Source organism: Cuculus canorus, chromosome 15 (assembly GCF_017976375.1).
Source record: "Cuculus canorus isolate bCucCan1 chromosome 15, bCucCan1.pri, whole genome shotgun sequence".
Taxonomy (NCBI): Eukaryota; Metazoa; Chordata; class Aves; order Cuculiformes; family Cuculidae; genus Cuculus; species Cuculus canorus.
This window is the reverse complement of record NC_071415.1, coordinates 3,091,028-3,117,253: the sequence shown is the minus strand read 5'-3', so window position 1 is coordinate 3,117,253 and position 26,226 is coordinate 3,091,028. Positions and strand designations below refer to the sequence as shown.

Genomic DNA, 26,226 nt, shown 5'->3' with positions numbered 1-26,226 from the left:
CATGTCCCCTCTGGCCAAGGAGGCAGCACTAGGCTTTGTGTCATGGCTGCATCTCTCTTGACTGAGCAGGGCTTCTTGGAAGGGAAAACAATTGCTTAAGAAAAGGGGACATCTTTTTTCCCTCTGGGTTGAATGAAAGGGCAGCAAGAGTTTCACGGATCCATGCTCAGGATCATCAGGAACACAGATGTAGCTTTCTGTCCGTAGCCCTGCTCTACTACTGAATTCATTCTATGACTTTCAGAAAGCCACTTAATATATAGTTTTCTACCAGTTGTGCCTCCCTTGTCCTCTGCCCCACACTCTAAACGTCAGTAGGTGACACGTGTGAACAGGCTCCTACTAAGGAAGGGCTGCTCTGCAATTCCTGCCTCTTCAGGATGTGGATGCCTGCGGATGCCCAACAAGGACAAACTCATAGAATCTCTACACTCATCAACTTGCTTCTTCCTTGATCTAGGAAAGTGGGATTGGTTTTAACCTGAGAAAGAAGGCGAGCAAAGGGGAAAGGAGATGGGAGAAGGGAAGTACATTTTTCACTGTTCTTTTCCCACTCGTCTCCTGGTCCCATGGCGGTGCCTGCGCTGACGTCAATGCGGTGCTGTTGATTTGCACCAGCTGAGGGGCTGGCACACAATCCTCCCCTTCAGTGTGGCTTTGACGTGGGGCGGCAAAGGGCTCATGCTGGGATATATTCCTGCTCACACCACCCAGCGTGCCTCTGGCTCTTGGCAGTGAGGCGAGGAACGCTGAACCTCTGAGGAGCGAGGTCAGTTGGCCAGCAGACACTCCGTGCTGCCCACACAGCCCCTGCCTCCCCCCCACTCCGTGGGTCCGCTGCCCAGCCCAACCTCCCCCATGCAGAGGGACAGGGGGCAAGGCGGCTGCTAAAGGGGCGTCAGCAACACAAGCCTCACCTGGTGAAGGACCACCAGCCTCACTCGCTGTTTGCTGCTGCTCGCTCGACAGGGTTTGCATCAGCTGCAATGCAGCTGCAAGCTCTCTCTGCCTCCGCACTCCTCTCCTGGTGTTCTTCCCTAGGTGGAGGCTGCAGGGCTGGGTTAGCACATTGAACAGAAGATGCTCAGGCCCAACAACCATCAGGTTCCCAGCACCACATCAAGGTGACAGCTTTTGCACGTCTAAGCTTTACTACCTTGCAGAGCAACAAAGCCCAGAAGACCATTTCTAACTCCCACTTTGCTCCCACACATGAGATTTGCCCACAAAAATAAACCTCTACTGGGTGAAAGCATCCCATTAAACGCTTCTGGGAAAGATGAACCCAGCCCTTGAAATCCAGGCTCATTTGGGGGACACATCAAGCAGCGAGAAGGACAAAAGTGCTACACGGTCAGCAGCAGTCATCTTTACTATGGACCACAGGAGATCAGAAAAATAACCTTGTGAACAAGAGACCTAGTGGCTAACAAAATGTCATGCTCTAGGACATACGAGAGAGGCCAAACACAATCACCAGAACAAAATGGCAACCGAGGAGGAAAGGAAATCACAGGGTGGTGTGTAGGGTGGTGCAGTAGATGCCTGATAGCAAACTTGGAGTGGTGGTACCCACGCAGCGCATGGGACTGGCTGCATGGGCTCCTTGTGCCTTTAAACCAAGTCAAAGGGTCTTCACCTCTTACACAACTCTAGGGTCTCCAGCACAATTATTATTTTTTTTTTTTTTCCAGGAAACAAAAATATCATTTGTTCCAAGAACGTTGTGCAAGAATGGTTTCTGCAGGTACAGTGGGAGGAAGGCAGAACACCCTTCTCAGTGTTGTCCTTGAGACTCATGCCCTCTCCTCATGGACACCACAACCCTCTCCATCAATCCTCAGTGGCTTTGCCTTCAGCAAATCCCAAACAAGGCTTTTCAGAAAAAAAGAAAAAAGAAAAAAGGTATTGCTGCTGCTTCTTGTAATATTTTTCCTCTCTCACTCCCCGCCCCTTTCCCCTTAGAAATGTTTACTTTCAAAAATTCCATTCCTACAGAGATTCCTCCCGAGCTCTGAGGTCTCTGTGCTCCACCCTCCTCTCCTGCAGTCAGAAAAACTGAGTCTCCATGGCTCTTTGGTTAAAAAAAAAAAAAAAATAACAAAAACAAATAACACACAGCCCAGTATGATCCCATTCCACCCCACGGATGCCTGATGAGAGGGTGTCTGTGGAAGAAGGAAGCATCAGAGACGAGCTGTCTGCTCTCTGGAAGCTGAGGTCCCCAGACCGCCTGGCCGGCTCTCCTCCTCTCATACGGTGGTCGCTGGCCCGTACTGGAGCACCAGTGGGGATGTCTCCTTGATCCGGACATAGAACTGCCCCTCAGGCTGGGTAGTTTGGAGGGACAGAGGCAAGAAGTCATCAGGAAGCCACCGCTCGCTCTTGTCAGAGGCGAACACCAGTCCGAAGCGCTCCAGCTGCTCTTCACCATAGCAGAAGGCGGCTGAGCCACCCAGCACGCTGTGGGAGACGTCATTCATCTCGAGCACCACCAGCTTCACCACCTCCCTGGCAGACGTCTGGCTGGTGATGTGCAGCTGAGGAAAGAGAAAGGTGGGAGAGATGGATGGTGAGGGGGAGGGATGAGGAGGAACCAGGGGCCAAAGGCAGCAGGTGGTGTGTGCTACAGTGGTGACCATTAGGGTGAAGGGACAGCCTCCCAGTTGTGCAGCAGCCCAGCATGCCAGGGCCGCAGTTCCTGCACCGTGTTGTTGTCTCCATAGCACTCTCTGTGTCTGTACAGCTCAACCTCTGTGTGTGCTACCTGTGGCCCACCTGCTTTGCCCCAATTGCCCCACCAGCCCATTCCCTGTGGCTGGAGAGGGACAGTCTCAGCCCTGCTCCTGGCACCAGAGGCAGCCGTGTAAAGCCTCTCTTGTGAGCAGGAACCCAGGCCATCAGACCAGCTAAACCATAGTGGCTCTGCCAAACTGGCAGTGCTGAGCTGAAGACTCTTCGGGAAGCAGCCCTAAATTGCATCCCATTCACAAGTTTTGGGTTCTCCCACCCTCACTCTCCCTGTGCACTTTCTTGGGGACTAAGTATGGCCAAGAAAACAAAGCCGTTAACAACCATTGAGAGTGCGCTACTTGACTTCAAAGGCCCTAAAACAGAACATCCATCTTCGCCTGGGCAAGGTGATGGTTTCCTTTGGCACAACTGTAAGGAGCTGCAGACCCGTGCCCCGGCAGGGTGGTCCGTGCCCTCAGCCCACGTGAACCTCAACAGTTCTGAACAATCATTGCAGAGCTCAGCTGATTTACACCAGTTGAGGAGCCTTTCCTTTGAACTCGCCTTTCTTCAAGAAGAACATTGTAAAATGCTTCCAAGCAGGCATTTCCAGAGCTTTGCAACTTCAAAAGCCACATGGGCAGCCCGCCAGGAACCCGAGGGCTGCGCTTTAGTCCCATAGAAATCTATGGTAATTTCTCAAATGGAAAATAAATACCACGAGTCAGATTGCCCCCTGCTTCTAACAACCCTGCAGGGCACGGAAGAAACTGGCTATCAAAACTCTGCAGGCACCAAAACTCATCAGCCTGTTGGCTCTGTCCTTCCTCTGCTATTTTATCCCCCTCTGCTCTGGATATTGGGAATGTTAGAAGAAATTTCAACAGGGATCGAGCTTTATAGAATGGTTTGGGTTGGAAGGGACCTTAAAGCCCATGCAGTTCCACCCCCTGCCATGGCAGGGACACCTCCCACTGGATCACGTTGCTCCAAGCCCCAATCCAACCTGGCCTTGAACACCTCCAGGGATGGGCAGCCACCACTGCTCTGGGCAAACCTGGGCCAGGGCCTCCCCACCCTCATCATGAAGAATTTCTTCATAATGTGTAATTTAAATCTGCTTCATGGATGGGAGGAAAGGAGCCGACCAGTCCAAGGCCTGGGGATCTTTCTCCTTGGAGGTTCCCACCTGCAGCCCGTGAGGGTGACCAGAGCCAGCAAGTCAGGTCTAAGCACAAAGCCCTCACGAAGAGGACTCAGGTCACACAGTGGCTCTGGTGGATCCCAGTGCCTGCAGCAAAGAGGCAGCTACACCTGCTTGCCTTCAAGGGCTGGTGACAAGCAGCTCCTGCTCTCTCTTTCCCAAAGACACACAAGGCTAGAGGGAGGGGAGCAGAGATTCCAGGCTGGAGAGGCATGTGGGAGGGCCAGGCACAGGGCAGGGGGCTGATAGCTGGGTTTCAGACATGGGGCTGATGTGTTTGGGCTGAGAACACCAGGGCGTGGTAAAAGAAACCCACCAACATGACCTCTGCTCACTGCCTGCCCATGCTGGGTGGCACTCACCTACTGTCCTCTGCTGAACTATGGACTGAGAGCTGAACCACAGCTCCACTGCCTTGTCACGCAAAAATATCCTGCCTGGGCCCAATCTCTCGGCAGAGTGGCTATTGCTCCTGTACAGCCACGTGACCTATCCCGCACTGCTGGGAGCCTCATCACTACCTGCAAGGTGAAGGGATTCAGGGCAGAAGGGTCTTGAGCAGACATCGCCCCCCAGGATGGCGGAGAACAGAGAAGGCAGTGCCAGGTGAGTGGCATGTTGAGCCCTCACTGCCTGCCCTCCCCACTGTCAGCCCATTCCATCCACGCACAGGCACAGCTGCACCACTGCCCTTTGCAGGCTTCCAGTATACCTTGACACTGGTCTCTTTGGAGAGTCCGGTTTCATACTGAGGGCAGACTGCAAGGTGACAGAGCCCGGCTTCTTGCCTTGGTCAGCCAAGCACCCGGGCTGCTCCGGCTGCTCCTGGAAGCTCTGAGTCCCACTCAGCCAAGCACGCTTGGAAGGCAGGCTCGGAGTCCTTGCCCACCCCGGCCACACTCGGGGGCTGGACGTCGAGCTAGTCCCCAGCCTGCGCTGGCCACAGTGGCCCGTGGTCCTACTCTCTGTCGGGGAGCTGTCGACGGAGCCAGGGCAGGACTTTCTGGCCGCCTGGCAGTGCGGTTGGGAAGTCCAGGCTGCTGGTTCGGACGCAGTAATGCCTGTCGCTTCTCTGTGATGCGCAGTAGCTCAATCTGGCGGCTGGGGCAGGACGAAGTCGCTGTCATAGAGCTCAGGGGGTGGCCGGGGCTCCTCAGGAGCTGGTTGGCGGTGGTGGTGTCTTGAACTCGTGGGTCTGCAGGACGTCCGGGGCACTGTCCCGGAGGGTGCAGGCGACTCTCCTGCTGCAGCACTCGGGCCCCGAGGAGGAGTAGACCAAGTCGAGCTCCTTGGGACTCTGTGCTCTACTGGAGTCGTAGTCACTGTCGGTGGCCAGGAACACCTCTGAGGAGCCCTCCTCATCTGACAGCCCGGTGCAAGTCTGCAAGGGGCGTAAAAGGAGCAAATAGAGGCTCAGCCTTGCTGTTGGCAACCCTGGCTGTGGTTTGCACCAGATGGAATCCAAGGAAGCCCCTGAGTGTTTACCCCCGTGCCAATACTCTGTGCTGTTGCTCATCAAGGGGCAGGCAGAGCAGGTCCTGCCCCAGCCACCAGAGCAGCCCTCCCACTCCCTGCAAGCATGGGCAGCTCCCCGAGCCCACGGGCAGGAGCTTTGCCAAGCCAGGTCCTTACCAGAGGTGAGGCTTATGGCTGGTCTCTGGCGAGGGTGCAGGAGAGGGAAGGTAGTCGAGGTGGGATGAAGGTGGATTGGGTTTTCTCCTTCATCACCCCACCGGCCTCACTGAGGAAGCCACTGAGAGAAACCCGCAGGTGGGCTGCTTGTACCGGGCGTGTTGCAGAGCATCCATAATCCAACGCATCTCCCGCCAGATATCCTCCATTGCTGCCAAAATAAGAAACGAAGCATCCCTTTCAAAATACAAACAACAGTAACAAAAAAAGCCCCACGGCAATCCACAGGCTCTCCCCACACACCTTTCCCACAAGGGGAAAGCTCTGGGGAAATTGCCAAGTCAGGGAATCCCAAGAAATGCTCTCAGGTGGGAAGAGGCTGTTTCCACCATGAGCAGCTGCTGGTCCACCAGGACCTGCTGCTGCAGGCAGGGGTGGTAGGAAAGGGGGTAGCTTGGGTGCTCTTTGGCACGTTCCAGGCTCTTATCTAGCAAGGTGGGTAACAAAGAGCGGGTGCCGGCTCTCCAATCAGGATTTTTAATGGGATCATTGCAGCAAGAAGCTGCTAGGCAGAGCCCTGCCTGCTGCAGCTGATCTGCCACCTCAGAAAAAACCCACTGGGTCCCAGCCACCATGAGCAGTGAACAGCCCTAGTGAGGAGGCTCCTGCAGCTTCTCCAGGGCATGAATGTCCTGCCCATGTCCCAAGCCTGGCTCCCTCCCAGTGTGCTCCTGCTCCACATACCTGGATGTAGTCCTGAACCTGCTGGTGCCTCTGCTTGGCAGTGGAGAGCTCAGCATCGGAGAAGGCCTCCCTGAGGCTCTGCTGAGAGAGGAGTGACTCCAGCTCCAGGAGGGCGGACACCTGGCAGTACTGAGTGATGAACTCCCGGTCATACGTGAAGAAGTGGACTGGGAAGGGAATGAAAACTTATCAGGCCCCTCACTGTGGATGCCCTCTGAGCTGCTCTGCACCCACCTAGTGCAGGGAAGAGGCAACACTCTCCTCTAGCTCAGCATCCCCCCACATCCCTCCTCTTCTGGTAGCTCCAGCCCACCTCACTGCCTACCCCAGCTCTCAGGAGGTCTCAGAGGGCAAGGAGACTGGCAGGATGAAGTCTGGCACTCTGCCTCCTCACCTAGCTCGAAGATCTGCAGGGGCAGCGTGAGGAAGCCAGAGCGAGGGGTGTAGGGGTTGTTCTGGCCTGGAGCAGTGCAGACATCATCTGATGGAGGCAGCAGCAGCAAGAAGGAGACCTGGCCCCCAAAGTCCAGCACCTCTTGGCTGTACAGACGGAAATCTTTGGCCTGCAAGAAGACAGCACAGGGGATGGCTGCAAATGTCACCCCAGTACAATATCCAGTTGTTTGAGGCTGAAATGCTGCTAGGTGTGGGCAAAATGACTTCGAGCGTATCTATTCCTGATGGGTCCTCCTCATTGACAGAGGAGTCCTCAGGGATCACTTGCAGCCAAGGGACACTGCTGTTTCAGCACACAGCCAGAGACTCCTTGCTTCTAATGAAACCTAGGTGCATCCCTTTCTCTCTTATTTCTCCTAGAAGTCTCCAAACTACCGGTCAAAGTCACTATGACATGGTCTCACAGAAGTGCCAACAGTGATGGTCTCAGCCACACTCAGAGAGGTGTCCTGAGCACTGCCTGGCCACTGGGGCTGGCAGACACCTTCCCAGCAAATACTCAGCACAGGAGAGGAGGATTTTGCACTCATGCAGTCTGGCCCAGGTGGCTGCAGCTACATCCCACCACTGGCCAGGGACCACCTAGCTCTGGAGAAGCAGAGTTGGGTTGGTCTCATGCTGCCAGCGCCAAGCACAGAACCAAACCACAGAGCAGGCAATAACGTAAACCCAGATTCACCACCCTTGCACCTGGGAGGTACAGGTAGGACAAACAGTTCCAGTGGTCACTGTTTGGGGGCAGGCAGACGCTTCAGGTACTGTTTGTCCACCACTTGCCTCCTCTTTCATAGAATGGTTTGAGTTGGAAGGTCCCTCAAAGTCCATCCAGTCCCAAACCCCTGCCATGGGCAGGGATACCTCCCACTGGATCAGGTTGCGCAAAGCCCCATCCAGACTGGCCTTGAACACCACCAGGGATGGAGCAGGGCCTCACTACCCTCATCATGAAGAATTTCTTCTTAAGGTCTAATCTAAATCTTCCCCCTTCCAATTCAAAAACATTTCCGCCATTGTCCTATCACTCCATGCCCTTGTAAAAAGTCCCTCCCCAGCTTTCCTGGAGTCCCTTTCAGTACTGAAGGCTGCTCTATGTTGTCTCCAGAGCCTTCTCTTCTCCAGCTGAACAACTCCAACTCCCTCAGCCTGTCCTCATACCAGAGATGCTCCAGCCCTCGGATCATCTCTGTGGCCTCTTCTTGACCTGTTCCAACAGCTCCATCTCCTTATGTTGGGGACTCCAGAACTGAACACAGGGCTCCAGGTGGGGTCTCATAAGAGCAGCACAGAGGGGCAGAGTCCCCTCTCTTGCCCTGCTGGCCATGTTTCTTTTGATGCAGCCCAGGATACGGATGGCCTTCTGGGGATACAGAAGATACTTCACCTTCTAGGAAGTCCTGTTTGCATAAGACTAAAACCCGATAGACACTTCAGGCCCCCAAAGAAGGACTACAGGCTGTGGTACCCTGCCTGCTGCCATGACCAGCATGGTGCTGCATGGCTTCTTCCCCTCTTCCTCCCCAGACCTCGGCACTTGCCCGTACCTCTTGCAATGGGATGTTGACCAGAGTCATCAGCGCCTTGACAGCCACTTGGAGCTCCTGAAACAGCTGGTTCTGGGAAGTCTCAGCCTCTGGCTCTGCAGGAACAGGCTCCTCCGCACTGGCCATCTTCTGCAGCCATTCCCACTCCTCCCTGGAGAAGGGAGAGACAGACACATGCAGGAGGGAGAAGCTCAGGGTGCACCTGAACACGCAATTGCTATGAGAGCTGTGTTTGCCCAGCTGTTCATCTCCAGATGATGCTGCACCCCAAGGGATGCAGAAGCTGTGGAGGCAGAGGGGGACCTTGGTTTGCTCCAGCTTCAGACTGCCCCGCATGGCAGGCAGCTGGGCTGAGATGGAATATTATGCTGCTGCCAGGAACCCTAGAGCAGAAGCAGGAGGTGGTGGGTGCTCTTATGCTGGATGGGACAGACCTGCCTTGCAAGCCCCACCTGGAGATGTTGGGGTTGGAGCGAATCTTGACGTGGCACAGAATGTTGGGGAGCGTCTCTGGCACCAGCACTCGGATCTGATCCACGGCGCTGCAGAGCTTCAAATAGCCCAGGTAGAGCCCCGGGGAGAGGGCATGGCTGCTCCACTGGTGGTAATCCAGCTTGTCCTGAGGAGAAAGGCACTGCTGGATTGAGCAAGCCCTCACAGCGGGGCTCTCTCCTGCCCTTACGCTGGGTTCCACAGTGCAGCCAGCCCAGCCAGCGGCAGTGCAGACACAATCCGGTGCTGCTGGGATGAATCCAGCATCACACACCTCCCCTTGAAGCAACAGGCTGACTGGGCTCTGCTCTCCCTCTGCCCGCAGCCAGAACCAAGCCCTCAGTGATCTGAGTTCTGCTGTTGCCTCTCCAGCCCAAAGGGGAGCAGCGGGTACTGGTGGTCCCGCAATGGAGCCCCCTGCAATTCCCTGCCCCAACAGCACCAGTGCAGCACCTGGATGGAGATCAGCAGCATGTCCAGAGCAGTGGGCTCCTCTGGAGAGGACACGGACTTGCGGCTGGTCTGCAGTTTGCAGATGGGAACCCAGCGGACGCTCTCGAAAGTCTGGTTGGTCTTCACCTCCTTCAGGGTGACGATGAGGATATTGCCCTGTTTGTCTTTGATGGGCTCAAAGAAGACCTGCCCCAGGTCCTGGATGCCCAGCAGCCCCTGCACAGATGGGATGGGAGGGCAGGAGAAAGCAGTGGGTCAGGGGACATCCTCAAGGCACAGTGCTAATTGGGTGTGTGCAGTCGGGATGTGACTGAGAGTCTCCTCTCTGCCAGAAGGAAACCAGCATGCCCAGCAAAGCACCCACTGCCAGCCCCTGGTCCCTCTACACGAGGTTGCCATGAACCCTGACACCCCACCACTCTACGACTGGGGTCATGCCAGGGAAGCCAAGGCAGGGACACCTAATCCTGTCACCGAGCCACGGGCAGGACTGGCAGGGACTGGGCTTTTCCTGAGTGCAGTACATCTGCTATCTGCTTCTGAGGGAGCCAAGCTCACAGTGCCCCCGAAAAAGCCCTCACTCCCCCCGCCGGCCCACCCTCACCTGCATTTGCGAGATGGCCAGCAGCATCTTGAAGCGTGTCTGCAGGATGCAGGAACAGGACGACTGGGAGACAGTGACACATTGCCGCAGCCACAGGATCTCGTCCCACATGCAGGACACCTGCAGAACACCAAAGGGCGGTCACCACTGGCCACCACTGCTGGTTGCTGCTTCACTCCAAGGTGCTTGGAAGAGATCCTTGGCCTTTCCATTTGTGCTGGCTTAGGAATATGCACAGGCCGACGTCACCTCTCAGAAGGGGCACTATTTCCTATGCCAGAGGCACCCCAAGATGCCTCCAGAGGCTGGACCTGAGGGAAGCACCACACTGTGCCCACTATGCTTACATCCAGGACCTTCTTAAATCTAAGCAGAAGAGAACAAAGGGAAGGAGGGAAGACAGCCTTCTCCCTCGGGAGATGAGGACCATCCAGCAAAAGCCCTGAGCTGCCCATCTGACCTTTCACTGAGCCCACTGAAGGTAGAGGACCCAAGGAGCAGCACCCAGCGTGCCCTGACCTGGGCAACAGAAGCAGAGCTGTTGCTGCAGGATGCTCCAGTGAAGAGTTACAGAGCGGAGAAGGTGTTGGCGTCCCTGCAGCACCCACCTATCCCAGCACGCAGCCTGCTCAGTACAGCACCAGTCCATCCCCAACCCACCCCAGCACACAGTCTGCCCAGGGCAGCACCAGTTCATTTTCCATTCATCCCAGCACAGCACCAGTCCATCATCCCACCTCTGGGTTTCCAAGGGCTGGGGTGGACGTGCTGTTGCCTGGTGGTTTCTTGGTCTATGCCAAATCCAAGCAATTCCCAGCTCAGCTGCCTGTGCTGCCAAGCCCCAGCACCCCAAGGTGGAGGAGCGCTGCTGCCAGTGCACAGTTCCCACCTGGCTCCTCTCAGCACTCCCAGCATACAGCCAGCTCTCTGCATGGTTCTGTCCTGTGCAGCATGCAAGGGCACAGCGCAGGTCCTGGAGGGGACACTAGGAAGCCCAGAGCTGCCAGATGTCCCATCATCTGGTGTGATTAGCTGGAGCAGTTTGCACTCACTTTGTACACACGGGGTGTCCCCTGGGGCTGCTCACAGCCCTGAATCATGGAATGGTTTGGGTTGGAAGGGACCTTCAAGATCATTCAATTCCAATGCCCTGCTAGAGCAGGCTGTTGACGGTCCCATCCAACCTGGCCTTGAACTCTTCCAGGGACGGGACATCCACCACTGCTCTGGGCAACCTGGGCCAGGGCCTCCCCACCCTCATTGTGAAGAATTTCCTCCTTACGTCTAGTCTAAGTCTTCCCCTCTCCAACTTAAAGTCATTCCCTCTTGTCCTATCACTCCATGCCCTTGTAAAAAGCCCCTCCACAGCTTTCTTGGAGCCTCTTTCAGTACTGGGAGCTGCTCTAAGTTCTCCCCAGAGCCTTCTCTTCTCCAGGCTGAACAATCCCAACTTTCACAGCCTGGCCTCATACAGGAGGTGCTCCAGCCATCAGATCATCTTTGTAGCCCTCCTTTGTAGGCCCAGGCAGCTCTGGCAAGAGCCCCACATGCTCCATGCATGCCGGGCACTCTTGCCTGTGCGTGTAGCCCCAGGGAAGGTGCTGCAATGAAGGTGCTCTGCAGATCGTGGTGGCCAGCATCTCAGCAGTACCCAGGGTGATGGCCAGTTGTGTCAGGAGAGACGTACACAGCACAGGGGCCCTGAGCCACCCACCTTGGTGAACCAGAGAAAATCCTGCATGAGCAGGCAAGAGTAGGTGTCATCAATCTCCACCACGGGGATCTGGTCTTCATGGGTCACCAGGATGTTGTCATCCTTGTAGAAGATGGCTGTCAGGTAGAGGCCCCTGCATGGGAGGTAAGACAGACTTCAGGGTCACCCCCATCTACCAGCTTCATTTCCCAAAGGGTTTCTCTCCTGAGGACAGAGGAGATGCCCTGACCTGGGTCTCACCTCCTCTTCCATGGCAGAAGAGACACATGGCTAGAACACGAACCCAGCACTGTCAGCAAGGTGGGCCTGGCCAATGTCCCAGCTGATGCCCCAGCCAACACAAGGGACAGTGGTGGAGCCAGGCCTGTGCAGGAGACACGCTGGGGTGCCTGGAAGTGGGTGGTGCAAGTATGGTGGGGTGTTGGATTGTGTTTGGAGTTGATGCAGGGATCTGAGTATGGGAGCAGCTTGGCCAGTCCAAATGGAAACACCAAGAGAAACATTTGATTTATGGGCAATGGGATTCATTTCCACCGATGCCACCAGCTCAATCCGGGCAAGGACCCACTTCTGAGCACCCCTCACACCCCGGCTTGCGCATGCATCTCCCGGCTGTGCCCAGGACAGGCAGCCTGATGTCCCCGCTCCGAGCTGGGTTCTCCACCAGCCCTGCAGACCAGCCTCACCGCTTCAGCGTCTTGAGAAACTTGCTGCCAGGGTGGAAGAGGTGCTTGAGGCTCTTGGAGACCGAGTGCTTCCTGCTCTGGGGCTGGTTCTTGCAGGGCTCTGGGGAGCAGAGAGTGGAAGATGCTGCAGCAGGAGATGAAGGGCCATGCTGGCAGCCCATGGTACGGCAACCCAGGGGAAAGGCCCTGCCAAGGTCTTCACTGCCTGAGCTGTCTCCCTGCCCATCCATGGGGTAGACAAACTCCTGGTGCCACTCCAGCCCCCCCTGCCCAAGTCTCAATCCAAGGGAGGCCCAGCTGGATCCCTCACCCCAGCCTCCCCTAAGCACCGTGCCGTGCACTCACCGTGGCAAACGCAGTGCTGATGGCTGGTCTTCACCTGGCCCAGCAGATGGTCCAGAGCTTCAGCTTGTCCCCTTCGCCGTGGAGCCCGGCCATCGTACTCCCGCCAGTCTGCAGGGGGACAGAGCAGCGTCACCCCCAGCATCCAGCCCATCACCCCCAGCACCCATCTGGGAGAGAGAGGAGACAGAGGGCTTCCTGGCCCCTCTTCCTCAGGGCATGTCACCTCCTGGCACCCCATGGATGTGTCCTGCAGCCACGGCATGGTAACAGTCTTTGACACAGTTTCTCACAGCATTCTGCTGCAGAAACTGTCAGCCTCTGGCCTGAACAGGCGCACACTCTCCTGGGTTGAAAACTGGTTGGATGGCCGGGCCCAGAGAGTGGTGGTCAATGGAGTTAACTCCAGCTGGAGGCCAGTCACAAGTGGAGCTCCTCAGGGCTCAGTACTGGGTCCAGCCCTGTTCAATGTCTTTATCAATGACCTGGATGAAGGCATCGAGTGCACCCTCAGCAAGTTTGCAGATGACACTAAGCTGGGAGGAAGTGTGGATCTGCTGGAGGGTAGGGAGGCTCTGCAAAGGGATCTGAACAGGCTGGACTGCTGGGCCGAGACCAATGGGATGAGGTTCAGTAAGGCCAAATGCCGGGTCCTGCACTTGGGGCACAACAACCCTATGCAGCGCTACAGACTGGGGGAAGAATGGCTGGAGAGCTGCACGGAAGAGAAGGACCTGGGGGTGCTGGTTGACAGCCGACTGAACATGAGCCAGCAGTGTGCCCAGGTGACCAAGAAGGCCAACGGCATCTTGGCTTGTATCAGAAATGGGGTCACCAGCAGGTCCAGGGAGGTTATTCTCGCTCTGTACTCAGCACTGGTGAGACCGCACCTTGAGTACTGTGTTCAGTTCTGGGCCCCTCACCACAAGAAGGATGTTGGGGCTCTGGAGTGTATCCAGAGAAGAGCAACGAAGCTGGTGAGGGGCTGGAGAACAAGTCTTACGAGGAGCGGCTGAGAGAGCTGGGGTTGTTTAGCCTGGAGAAGAGGAGGCTGAGGGGAGACCTTATTACTCTCTACAACTGCCTGAAAGGAGGTTGTGGAGAGGAGGGAGCTGGCCTCTTCTCCCAAGTGACTGAGGACAGGACAAGGGGGAATGGCCTCAAGCTCCGTCAGGGGAGGTTCAGGTTGGATATCAGAAAAAAAATCTTCACAGAAAGAGTCATCGGGCACTGGAACAGCTGCCCAGGGAGGTGGTCGAATCACCTTCCCTGGAGGTGTTTAAGGAACGGGTTGATGAAGTGCTTAGGGACATGGTTTAAGGGAGTGTTAGGAATGGTTGGACTCAATGATCCAATGGGTCCTTTCCAACCTGGTGATTCTATGATTCTATGATTCTATGACCTGTTTTCCATCCCTCTTCCCAGGAGGACTCTGGCTCTCCTCAACCCCCACAGCCACCAGCCACCCCAAAGCATGGTGGGGACACAGCAGAGCGAAAGAACAAGGTCTCATCTGTTGCTGCTGCTCTTCACCAGCCTTAAATTAAAATTCTTTCCAGTGTCTTCCTCCAGGTCTTCCCCAGAGCTGCAGCCTTCTCTGGGTGAGTGTCGAGAGCTGGGCTCACCTCGGCAAACACATAAATAAGCTCTCCTGCCAGCTCCACCCAATGTGAGACAGCAGCAGGACCAGGAGTGGGGCTGGGGACCTGCTGTCCCTCCTTCGTTAGCTTTATATTAATTGCTTTAAACACCCCCTGTGTCCTGCCTGCTGCTGTTTTCCATGGAAAGTTCAGCTCTGTTAACTTTGGCTAGGGCTCACCACTATTTTTAGGAGCTTTAAAACCACCCAGGGAGGTGTCTGACTGTATTCTGCTGGGCCAGAGAGGGAGCGTTACTGGAGGGAGATAAATAAACCCCACTTGTGTCTGATACACTTCAGCTCTGCTCCGTGTTGAAGCCAGGTGGATCTCGGTAACAGAAAACAAACCCGTGCAGGATGGCAAAGGGGCTTTAAAGTGGCTGCAAATATGACCAACACATGCTGCCAGGACAGGGTAAAACCAGGGCAAGGCAGTGGGGTAGGGTTGCTTTGTGCATTGACAGACACCTGAGCCAGTGGGAGGGGTCTCTGCCCATGGCAGGAGCTTGTACTGCATCAGCTCATAGAATCATGGAATGGTTTGCGTCAAAAGAGATCTCAAAGCCCATGCAGTTCCGCTCTCTGTCATGGGCAGGGACACCTTCCACTGGATCAGGAGGCTCAAAGCCCCATCCAACCTGGCCTTGAACACCTCCAGGGATGGGGCAGCCACCACTTCTCTGCCCAACCTGTTTTCTGGGCTGCGAGAGCACGTTGCTGGCTCGTGTTAATCTCATCCCTCAGCACCCAAAGTCCTTCTCCTCAGGGCTGCTCCCAATCCATTCTCCACCCAGCCTGGATTTGTGCTGGGGTTGCCCTGACTCAGGAGCAGGACCTTGCACTTGGCCTTGTTGAACTCCACGAGGTTCACACAGCCCCAGCTCCAGCCTGCCCAGGTCCCTCTGGATGGCTCTTGATGTTATTGAGGCAGTAAGGACTGACCGCTCCCAAAAGCTGCCTGCACTAAAATATAATACAAACCTCTGCAATGCAAGAGATGCCTGCATTGTTTTCCTTTTAACTGAGAAAGCAAAATGCCCTCTCTCCTCCTTTCCTTCTTAGGATGAGCTGATTCAGGTGGCCCAAAATGCCTTTACCAGACAGCCAGAGGAAATTCAGGTTGAAAAAATGACGATTCAGCAAAGCTCCTGTCAGCTGGAGGCAGCATTCTGGACCGCTGGGCACCACCTCCCTGCCTGACTTGAGCCCCCAGATGCTGCCTTTGCTCCTGGGTCCTCCAGTTCCCACCCCAGCAGTGCGAGGGACTCCTGGCCGGCACAGGGAGCTGCCACCTCCCCCCATCCATCCCGCCACGGGTGCCAGCTCCCATGCGCATTCCCAGTGGTACTTACTGGAGGGGATGGCGAAAGGGGGCACAGAGGCTTGCGGAGGTCCCCAGCCCTTCATGTTGTAGGCAGACACCTGAACGTAGTAAGCCGTGCCCTGCGAAGAGGGAAGCCACATGCAGAACAGTGTGCAAGGGAAGGAGTTTCCCCCCAAGCCCAGTACACCAGTACACCACGAGGAGTACCAAACTCGAAGTCCACACCCTGGTTCATCAGCTGTGACCTCCCCCAGCTGTCCAAAGCTCATGCTATCAGACACTAGAGAATCCTTCTGGCCCACGTAGGTTGTTTTAGTGGAAGGCAGAGGAAGGATGGGACATTGAGAATACCCCTTGCCAGGAGACACTCTGGCCCCAAAGACAGAGGGCTCCCACAGCTGGGAGGGTCAAGGTGCTGTCTTCCCGCTATGACCTGCAAGGATCCAGCCCCTGGAGACAGGGAGCTGGCCCAGCACTGTTGAGGGCTTGTGACACGGTGACAGTGATTAAAGGCCTCTGATTAACACTCAGTCAAGCTACCAAATGTTGCAAGGCCTCCAGGCACTCATGAAGGCGGACAGGAGCCCATGAAGCAGCTCTGAAAGCATGATTGATGGGCTCGTGGCAGCTCCTTGTAACAGTGCTGCTCCGGGCTCCACTTGAGCCCTGTCCAGCCATGCACCCGGGCACCTCTTGTGTCCTGGCAGCAGCTCCAGGACCCCAGCACTGCTGCCTTGGCAAACCTCTAACTGTATCAAAGGCTTTCCCTGTTCCTCGAGGTGGTGGTCCCTGCCTGCATGCCTGCCCAGGAGCTCCAGCACTGCATCTCCCTGGTAAAGGTGACCCCATTCATCTCAGCAGCTTCCTATGTTCCAGTCCCAAGCTCCATCCCACCACAGTCCTCATGCTGCTCCACCTACCGCCCCCCCCACCCCCCTTCCCGCCCACATGCTGGGGAAAGGACGGCGGCCCCCAGGGAGGGGACAGCTGACAGGCAGCAAGGCTCCTGCAGTTCTAAGGGAGATAAAACAGCGGGGAGCCCTGGCCCCAACCAGCCCGTGACCTTGCCAAGCTCCCAGAGATGGAGACAGGGCTGGTCCCCCCCCTCCAATGAGAGAAGGGCTGGTGTGAGGGGTCGATCTGTGCAGGTGGCAGAAGAACGAGCAACTGATTTATTGCCCAGGAGGAGCTTGGATGGAGACGGGAGTGGGGACAGAGGATAAATAAGGTGCTTGGTGAATACATTAATTCTGCCTTTCACTCCAGAGTCCCCAGGCACTCTGTGCTGGAAGCTTCCCCTTTGCCAGGGTGGCTGTGGCCACGCAGGGACAGACAGATGCCTCTCCCAGCCCCACAGGCTCTGCTGACAACCACTGTGTCACAATCCTATTCCTCCTGCTTGAAACAATGACCCAATCCCTCCCTGCATCGGCTGCCAGGAATGACCCCACAGGCTGCACCATGGCCAGTGGCTTTTCCCAGCCAGAGGCTCTTCCCTGCAGCCCCCATCCCAGTGGGACACCCTGAGAGCTCACCGACACCAGCCCCTGGATGGTGAAATGCAGCTTCTGCAGCCTGTCAATCACAGCCTCCCCCAGCGGCGGCGAGAAGGTCGGGGAGCAGCTCCACTCCACTGCAAGAAGAGATACCTCAAGGTGCCGTGTGGCCCTGAAGCGGGAACAGGGCTACCAGAGTGGCTGCAGTGCTGTGGGGCCAGTGGGTGCAGAGGCACAGTGGGCAGCACAGGAGCTGGAGGTAGTGGTGAAGGGGAGCCACAGCAGAGAGGCCAGCACCCTCCAACGATGGGTCAGGACTTGGAGGTCGACGAAATTCTCCCAGAAACCAAAAATATCTGGTTTAAGTGGATGAGGAGTTGCAGGAGCAGCAAGAGGGCAAAGGGTGGGGAGCAGCAAACAAGGGACACGCCAAGTTTTTCCTTGGTGCACGACAGTGGTCCAGTCTAGCTCAAACGGGTGGTGGCTGGGCCATCTAGCAGAGTGCAGCCCTGGCTCCTCCCTTGGTGTGCTGGTGCGGCAGGTATGGGGTGAGCGCCCAGCACGCCCCACTGGCACACTTGGGGCACCTGCCATGGCTGCGTGCCCCCTGCCCTGCTGGGGAGACCCTGCTCCTTACCTTTGTACTTGGTGACAACAGCTGAGTTGACGCTCAGGGGCTCCCAGAAGGTCACCTGCACTGAGGAGCTGCTGGCCACAGAGACTTGAACATTGGTGGGTGCATCTGGGACTCCTGGGGAAAGAGAGTGCAGGGACCACTACAGCAAGGATGGTCACTGTGAACCCCTCAGCATTCCCTCCTGGGCCTCCCTCCGTGCCCAGGGACACATCCCTGGAACACTCACACCCTGGACACACCTACAGCAGGTCCTGGCTACAGGGTGCCGGGATGCTCTGACTGGTGCTGGTGCAGCCCCATGCCCGGGCCATGCACAGCCCTGCTCTTTCCCCCAGCACAGGGGCTGCCCCCAGCCCCCCAAGCCCTCCTGCAGGCACTCACGGGCATGCTCAAACCCTGCCTTCATGCGCTTGTAAAGCCGGTATCGCCACTCCCAGGCCTTGAGCTGCTTCTCCTTCTCAGAGCAGTCAGCGTTGGGTGCCTCATTCACCACCTGTGCCGTCAGCTCATTGACACGCTGCTCCGCTTCCCGCACCAGTGTGGAGAGGTGCAGTGAGCGGCTCTCCAGGCTCACAACTGTGGGGCAGGTGGGCACAGCCACAGGTCCCAGGAGGAAGGAGAGAAGAGAAGAGAAGAGAAGAGAAGAGAAGAGAAGAGAAGAGAAGAGAAGAGAAGAGAAGAGAAGAGAAGAGAAGAGAAGAGAAGAGAAGAGAAGAGAAGAGAAGAGAAGAGAAGAGAAGATGGTTAGGGCAAGCCCAGACTCTGCTGGCACTAAGTTCCCACCCCAAGATCTCATCCTCCCCTCTGTGTCCTCCTTTCAGGCTCCACTCAAGCATGTGCCTTCACTGCTACAGCCTGCATCAGCTTCCCAGAGCCACTTCCCCATCTGGACCCAGCTGCCTGGGGTGCCCCACTCCTCCAGGCTGGAGACCCAGGTGACAGGCACTGCATGGATCCCTCACACCAACTCACAGTGTGGGCTCTCCTTCGCTCCCGCCTGCAGCAGGACCTTAGCAATGGGAGCGTTGTTGGTCATGATGGCAATGTCCAAGGGCAGCAGTCCTTCACTATTGGGGGTGTCGAGGTCCAGCTCCTCAGGGCTGTACTGCTTCAGCAGCTCCTGGACCCTGTCTAGGTCCTGCAGCTCCACAGCCTCAAAAAGGGCAGCATTGCTCTGGAACTGGATGGAGGGAGAAACACAGGTTGGCTGAGCATGGGGCACCCACCCTCACCCCACCCCACATTCCAGATCTTCACCAGCACCCCACAAACCCGAACTTGGGGGGAGAGTCCCTGATCCCAGGGGCTCAGGAGCATCACCTCTTTGCAGACAGAGTCCGATAATGCTGAGCAAACACTCAGAACAGCTCCAGCTTAACAAGCTCCAGGGTGGCTTCCACCCAGGCAACAGCATCACCCATGCATGGACCCTCCATCCCCACTTTCCCAGCCACGGCAGCTCTGGATGGAACCAGCAGGCACTGACCAGGTAGGACTTGCGGAGCTTCTCCTTCTCACCCCTTCCCGCCAGGCTGCCCTCATCAAAGGACGTGTAGTTGACACGGAATTTCCCTGACAGATTTCGGTAGAGCCTCTTGGCCGCGTTGGGTGAGGAAGGGCCTGGTGGCTTCCTGGCTTGCGCCAGCTGCAGGTCCCGCATCTGCTGCGTCATTTTAGGGGACAATGACCTGGGAAAGGGCAAGAAGGTGTGGGGAAATGAGGCATGTGAGGACATTACAGAAAGGCAGAAGCACATCCGCAGTGTTGGCACCAGGAGAGGTACAGCAGTGCCAGGGCAGCAGTGATGTGGGCAGCTGATGCCAGCAATGCCCTCTTCCCACTGTCATCAGCTGAGGCCAATCTGTTCCTCCTCTCTCTCACTGCCCTGAGGGGTCCTGAGGGGCTCATATGGACCCTGCAGGTGGCACACTTCCTTCTAGACCCAAGGGCTGGTCTGGCCCCACACTCCCCTCGAGCCAGGATGCCCCAAGCAACCTCAGGCTGCTCAGCTCTGCAGTCGGTCCCCATTCAGTACACCTGAGAAACCTCTCCTTACACCAAGTCTCTGAGCCCCAGCTCCAGTCGAGATGAGCTGCCCCACCTGGGGCTGCCCAGGCCCACTCAGCAGTGGGGGCCATAGGGACAGACAGATCCCCAGCCCCAGGCTGAGTGAGTGCTGCCCACCACACCATTGGCTTGGGATGGCCTCATGCTCCCTCTCTACATCTATGCTGTTTCCTGTACTTATCACCATTCCTCAGCCCCCTGTCAGACATGACTCTCCTCAGGGTCTTTATTCCAGCAAAGTGGACAATCTGTAAGCAAAGCGAGGGCAGGGAATGGACAAAAGGCCTTTTCTGATGGCACCAAGAAAACACCATGTCCCAATGGGCACCAGTGACCTCCAGTCTCCTGCTCTCCAGCAAACCTCTGGCTCCACAACTGCTCCTCACCTGCTCCTTCCACACCGACTATACTACAAAATCTTTGCTCCCCTCTGATTTTGATTTCTATTTTAAATAGCCATGATAAATCTGTACAAGTCACTAGGAAAGCTAGCATCTTCCTGGCTTCCCTCTGAAGCCGGGATCCTTGTGTCCCCAAGACCTATCCCTCATTGGGTAAAGTCCCCAGTTTCAGCGTGAGCGTGGTCTCACTGCTGTGTAGGACTTTTGCCTGTGAGTCATCCCTTGGAGCATGGAGGCTTTTCAGTGGCGTCAAACATCTGATCCCCTCTTGCCATAGCTCGTGGCATGGTTCCCAGGTGAGGAGCACCAGGTCTAAAGAACACTTAGTGCAACTACGCTCAACACAGCTTCCCCCAGCTTTGACCTCATCGCCTTGGCTGTCAGGTTAAATGTTGAGGGGCAAGGCTTTCCCTGTATTGCTTCACTGGGGAAATATCAAGCAAGGGATAAGCATGATTAAAAGCCTGACAGTTGTTTAGAAGGTCATGACAAAATGCTACCACCAAGCTGTGCCTGTGATGATGATGTTTATAAAGCCATCATTAGGAGGCAGGATATTAATAACAACCTCATTACACGCTCTTCATTCTCCTGATTTCAGAGCAGGCACGGTGGGCTGCAGAAGGCCTTGGATGATTTTACCTTTTATTAACTGTGATATTTAAAAGAGGAAAATGATAGAATCATAGAATCGTTAGGTTGGAAATTACCTCTGAGATCAACTCAAACTGTACCTGTCTACTACTAAATCATGTCCTCAGGCACCTCATCTCCCTGCCTTTTAAACACTTCCAAGGATGGGGACTCCACCACCTCCCTGGGCAGCCTCTGCCAGTGCTTGAGAACCCCTTCCATGAAGAAATTTTTCCTAATGTCCAATCTAAACTTCCCCTGGTGCAGCTTGAGGCCATTCCTCTCTTGTCCTATCTCCTGTCACTTGGGAGATCAACACCCACCTCACCACAACCTCCTTTCCAGGAGCTGCAGAGAGTGATGAGGTCTCCCCTCAGCCTCCTCTTCCTCAGGCTAAACAACCTCAGTTCCCTTAGCTGCTCCTTGTAAGACTTGTTCTCCAGCCCCTTGGGATGAGGAGGTTGGCTCCCGTCGATCAACCATCTCACTGTCTCCAGCCTACAGATTTCAAGGTCTCAAGTGTTGCCCAAGCTGTGGCGTTGAGTTGTTGCTCTGGACTCCTCAAGGGATGGGCATTATCTGAACACAGGGCTTTATAGACCAGACAGACAATGAACACCAACCATGTAAGCTTCAAGTGGCAAGATCCCCCTATGCAACCATGTGGAGGTCAGTGAGACATACACAGAAGGGTCCTGCTGGTGCTCTTGGGGAGGAAGAGTAGCAGCTCTCCACTGAGAGGGCACCACCAGGGTGGGAGAGATATGTACAATGCAGGGAAGGGCTGAAGAACCAGCCCTGGGCTCACTGGGACCTATCTGGCTCTGGACACAGAGTCTTCAGCTTACAGTCGTGGCAGGTGGAGCACCTCATGTTTGATCATGGACATGGAGCAGCTCCTGGCATGGCTACTCCTGAGGCCTTCTCATGCCAAGGGGCTTTGCACATAGCACATACAAGATTACAGATACCAATGGAGCATCTCTGCTGTGACTGGTGGACAGAAGTCAAGACAGAAAAGTCACCCAGCCAGGGCATTCTGGCAGGAAGAGGCAACCAGGAGCACAGGTCCTGACGCACAGACCAAACCCAAGAAGCAAAGCCCTACATGACAAATTTCAGCAAGAGAAATAACCAATTTGAGAGACTTTAAAACAGAATCTTGCCTTCTCTCGGGTATTTAGGAGCTCCCTGCTGCCCAAGGCCTCCTCTCTCCACCTCAGCTGTGGCTCAGAGGTGAAGACAGCTCTTTTAGAAGACTCATTGGCAAGATGCCCAATTCCTCTGCAGTTCCCCTTCATCCAGGGAAGCAATGATGCTCTCCTACAATCAGGAAAGGAAGGAACACTCCAAAAGTGCAGGTTAGTTCCTGTTGCGACAGATCTCTGCTCCATCTGTGCCTGCCGAATCAATTTTTTTTTTTAAAAAAGGAGTGATGCTTTGGAGCAAAAGCACTTTTTTCTGCCAATTAAAATATCCAGCAAGTGGCCGAGCACAGGCAGATGGCACAACCTGGAGGAAGTCCTCTCAGAAATGGTAGGAACAGAAGTAATACAGAGAAACTTCTCACTATTTTCCCTCCTCTGATTTGCTTTTAATGTGAAGTAGAAACGGAAATTATTCAGAGCTCAGGAGTGAACATCAATCTATATTAAACCAGCTGCCCCAAAGATAAAAGAGTTTCCTGCCCTGTGGTTATGAGTCATTTGGACTCAATGAAATGGTCTTGATTTATTTCAAGCTGAACACTGCAATGGAGCAACTGATAGCTGAAAACAACACCCACAGATGTCATGCCCTCAAGGTATGGCCAGCCAACACCATCTCACCCAGACAGCAAAGCCCCATCCTGTGGGGAGGTAGTAGAAGGAGGTCCCCCCCGCTCTGCCTCCATAGTCTCAGTGCATCTGAACTAAATTCATCTCAACCACAATCAGTTCTTTCTGCTAATTGTTTACCTACCTACTGCAAGCACCACAGCAGGGGATGGGACGTTTGACCACCCCAGGAGTTCAGCTTTCTGGCTGGGGGATGTCTTTGCAATCATCAGGGAGGTGACACGGATATCAGGTCTACAGTGCCATAAATCCACATAGAACCACAGTGCCACAGAATGGTTTGGGTGGGAAGGGCTCAAAGCCCATCTAGTTCCACCCCCTGCCATGGGCAGGGACACCTCCCACTGGATCAGAGGGCTCAAAGCCCCATCCAACCCGGCCTTGAACACCTCCAGGGATGGGGCAGCCACCACTGCTCTGGGCACCCTGGGCCAGGGCCTCACCACCTTCACAGCAAAATATTTCTTCTCAAGATTTAATCTGTATCTCCCCTCTTTCAGTTGAAAACCATTCCTCTCGTCCTCTCCCTGCGCTCCCTGATCAAGAGCCCCTCCCCAGCTTTTCTGGAGCCCCTTTCAATACTGGAAGCTGCTCTAAGGTCTCCCCACAGCCTTCTCTTCTGCAGGCTGGACAACGCCAACTCTCTCAGCCTGGCCTCACAGGGGAGGTGCTCCAGCCCCTGGATCATCTCTGTGGCCTCCTCTGGACTTGCTCCAACAGCTCCACGTCCTTCCTGTGCTGATGTGCAGAAGACAACTTCATTTTACCCCTCTACCTGCAATCAACACAAGCAAATCCACTGGGCAGCTCATCATATTGTGTTTTCCACATATTTAGGTTTTAATGTTTCCAATGCTGCAGATCTTGGCCTAGGAAGCACTATTAATAATAATAATTGTTGTCATTATATGATTTTAAGTGCATTTTGTTGAAGGACACAGCCTCTCTGAGTTTCCAGGACAGAACCAGTCCCTGTCAGACAGCGCTGCCCTGTCCAGCACTGCCGGCAGAGCCCAGACACAGGGTTGGCTGGAAGAAGCCCTGCCTACCCCAAAGCCGACAGTATTGGGTGTCCTTCCTCAGGCACCCACTGCGTGCAAACCCCATGGGGACCTTGGGCTTCATCCTCCCTGCCACCATGCACTCCCATGCTGAGGACAGAAGCTATAGGTACCTGGACGGGCAATGACCATCCTTCCTGGAGGTCACCAGATGTGTCTGTTGGAAACCACAGTGGCCATCCCACGCCACATCCCACCTCCTGGAAGCCCTGCCTGTGAAAAGATTCATGCAAGCGATGCTGTCACAGGTGGCAATGGACTTCCAGCAAAAAATTGAGGCTGCCAGGTCACCACTGGCCCACATGCTGGCCGTGGAAAGGGTGTTCACAGGTTCCTGCCCCCGCTGGCAGTGAGAGGACAGACTCCAGCCCGCAGTGGGAGACACGAGCTCAGTACCACGTTCCTGTCCTCGAGGTTGGTGCGGGAGGCTGTCACTTTGGGAAGCTGTTCACACCATCTGCAGCCTGATGCAGCACAGAGAGAAGCCGCAGGGCTCTATGCTTGAGAAAAAGGGAGTCCAAAGCATGGAAGATGGAAAGTGTTAACACTGGGAAAGGATGAGAAGGCTTGGGGCATGGAGGAAGAGAAGGACTTTGCATTTGCAGAGCTCATTGTAGCCTTGTAGTGCTGTGCATGTCAGTGGTACGGTAGCACAAGCTGCCATGGATGCTTTCCTGAACCATGGTCCAATTCAGTCTGTAGAGTTATCCAGTGAAGGAACAGGCAAAGGTCAGGAGAAGCCTAAAACCTCTTATAAAGGAGAGCAGCCAAACCCAGCCAACCTCATCCTAAACTGTGAGCTTGCAGCAAGAGATCAGCTGGCAAGATCAACATCCAGGCTGTTTCCAAAGCAATCTGAGCATGAGGGGGTCTTGTCTTGTTTGAGCACACTCAGCCCAACCTCATGACCAGAGCTACACTCACCCTTGGCACATGGAGGACATCCCATGTTATGGCCACAAACACTCAGACACTCAATACTCCATGGTGTAGACCACTCGAAAAGGAGTGAGCTCTTTTGGGCTCATGGGGACAGGACCCAGGAGCTTAGCATCCAGCATGAAGATTCTGTTACACCCACCTTTTCCACTCTTTTCTGCCTGAGCATAAGCAACTTTTCAGAGCTGGGTAAATAAAGACTGGATCCAAAATGGAGAATGTGTAGAGTAGCCTTTCTAGAAGGGCAGGATTTCATGCCCCACCAAAAAGCCCACTGAAAGCTAGGACAGAATGCTGTGCTTAGCATCCCTGCAAGGAAGCAGGACTCGCGGGAGTAGCAGCCACACCAGTTACCCAACCTGAGATGTATCTGCTTTGAAGGTAGTAAAATACTGTGTAGGGCAATAGAGCTGGGGAAGGGTCTGGAGCATGAGTCTTAAGAGGAGTGACTGAGGGACCTGCAGTTGTTTAGCCTGGAGAAGAGGAGGCTGAGGGGAGACCTCATTGCTCTCTACTGCTCCCAGAATGTAGGTTGTGGTGAGGCGAGTGGTGGTCTCTTCTCACAAGTAGCAAGGGATGGGACGAGAGGAAATGGCCTCAAGTTGTGCCAGGCGAGGTTTAGACTGGATATCAAGAAAAACGTCTTTACTGACAGAGCAGTGAAGCCCTGGCAGAAGCTGCCCAGGGCAGTGATCAAATCACCATCCCTGGATGGAGTTCAAAAAGTGTGTGGCTCTGGCACTTGGGGACATGGTTTAGCAGGCTCTGGGGGTTGGGCTGATGGTTAGACTGGATGAGCTTAGAGGGCTTTTCCAGCCTTAATGACTCTGTGATTCTATTACCTGGTCATGCAGAGATGGAGCAAAATAGTCCTCTGTGGAAACATCTGTGTGCCTGGAAAATGCACTTGCTCATTGAAACCTGGGTCCAGGGCTTTGCTTGTTTGTTTCCTACAGATTTTCTTTTTTTTTCTCCACTTGGCAAACCCGCTGGGTTTTGTTTTGAATGGAGCTGAATCGATCATGTCTCTTTTGTTTAGCAATAACAACTAACTTACATAGAGCCTGCTCCTGCCAGACATTTTTGTTGGAGCTCCAGAAGCCCAACGCCATCAGCCTAATGCTTGGCAGAGCACTCGCTGGCTCAGCGTGAATGCAATGCCAGGAGGTGCTTCACAGCACCCGGGCTGGTGCGGGGTCTCCCGAGCATCAGGCAGCATTTTGGCAATGCTGGTGTGGCTGCAATTGTCTCTGTCACCTCCATTCCAGGCACCTCATCATGCACATAGGTGCTTCCTGAGAAGCTCATAACCCAGGGCAGCAGAGAGCAGACCCCAAGGTCACGCAGCCCACCCACCACATCATGGCATGGTGTTGGATTTGAAAGCCAATTCCCAGCAGCTCTGTACCCAAATAAACTGGAGGAGAAGCGCATGTTGGGGTGAGAAATGCAACATCCCCCTGGCTCTGCAGGTGAAGAAGTGAAGGATTACTCTGCAGGAGCAAGAAGGATGCAGTGTCACACGTCACTGCCTAGGCTGATCTCCTCAATCAAGAAGATTTTGCATCCCCTTGGGACCAGTGCTCATTT

General features: G+C 55.1%; 1 protein-coding gene across 1 annotated transcript in view; it reads right to left on the bottom strand.

Moving 5' to 3' along the window:
* Nucleotides 1–5,581: 5,581 nt before the first annotated feature.
* The window catches only part of LOC104068212 (ankyrin repeat and fibronectin type-III domain-containing protein 1), a 207,353-nt gene continuing 186,708 nt past the window's right edge, over nt 5,582–26,226 (bottom strand). Inside the window, exons 6-21 of the mRNA XM_054080894.1 lie at nt 19,184–19,385; nt 18,670–18,877; nt 18,079–18,273; nt 17,698–17,811; nt 17,100–17,197; nt 15,593–15,683; nt 12,605–12,712; nt 12,260–12,359; nt 11,574–11,706; nt 9,860–9,979; nt 9,256–9,471; nt 8,763–8,929; nt 8,311–8,461; nt 6,708–6,876; nt 6,314–6,480; nt 5,582–5,806 (exon numbers count right to left, since the gene is read on the bottom strand). Of these exons, the coding sequence (XP_053936869.1) occupies nt 5,582–5,806; nt 6,314–6,480; nt 6,708–6,876; nt 8,311–8,461; nt 8,763–8,929; nt 9,256–9,471; nt 9,860–9,979; nt 11,574–11,706; nt 12,260–12,359; nt 12,605–12,712; nt 15,593–15,683; nt 17,100–17,197; nt 17,698–17,811; nt 18,079–18,273; nt 18,670–18,877; nt 19,184–19,385 (2,464 nt within the window). The remainder of the gene's footprint in view (nt 5,807–6,313; nt 6,481–6,707; nt 6,877–8,310; nt 8,462–8,762; nt 8,930–9,255; nt 9,472–9,859; nt 9,980–11,573; nt 11,707–12,259; nt 12,360–12,604; nt 12,713–15,592; nt 15,684–17,099; nt 17,198–17,697; nt 17,812–18,078; nt 18,274–18,669; nt 18,878–19,183; nt 19,386–26,226) is intronic.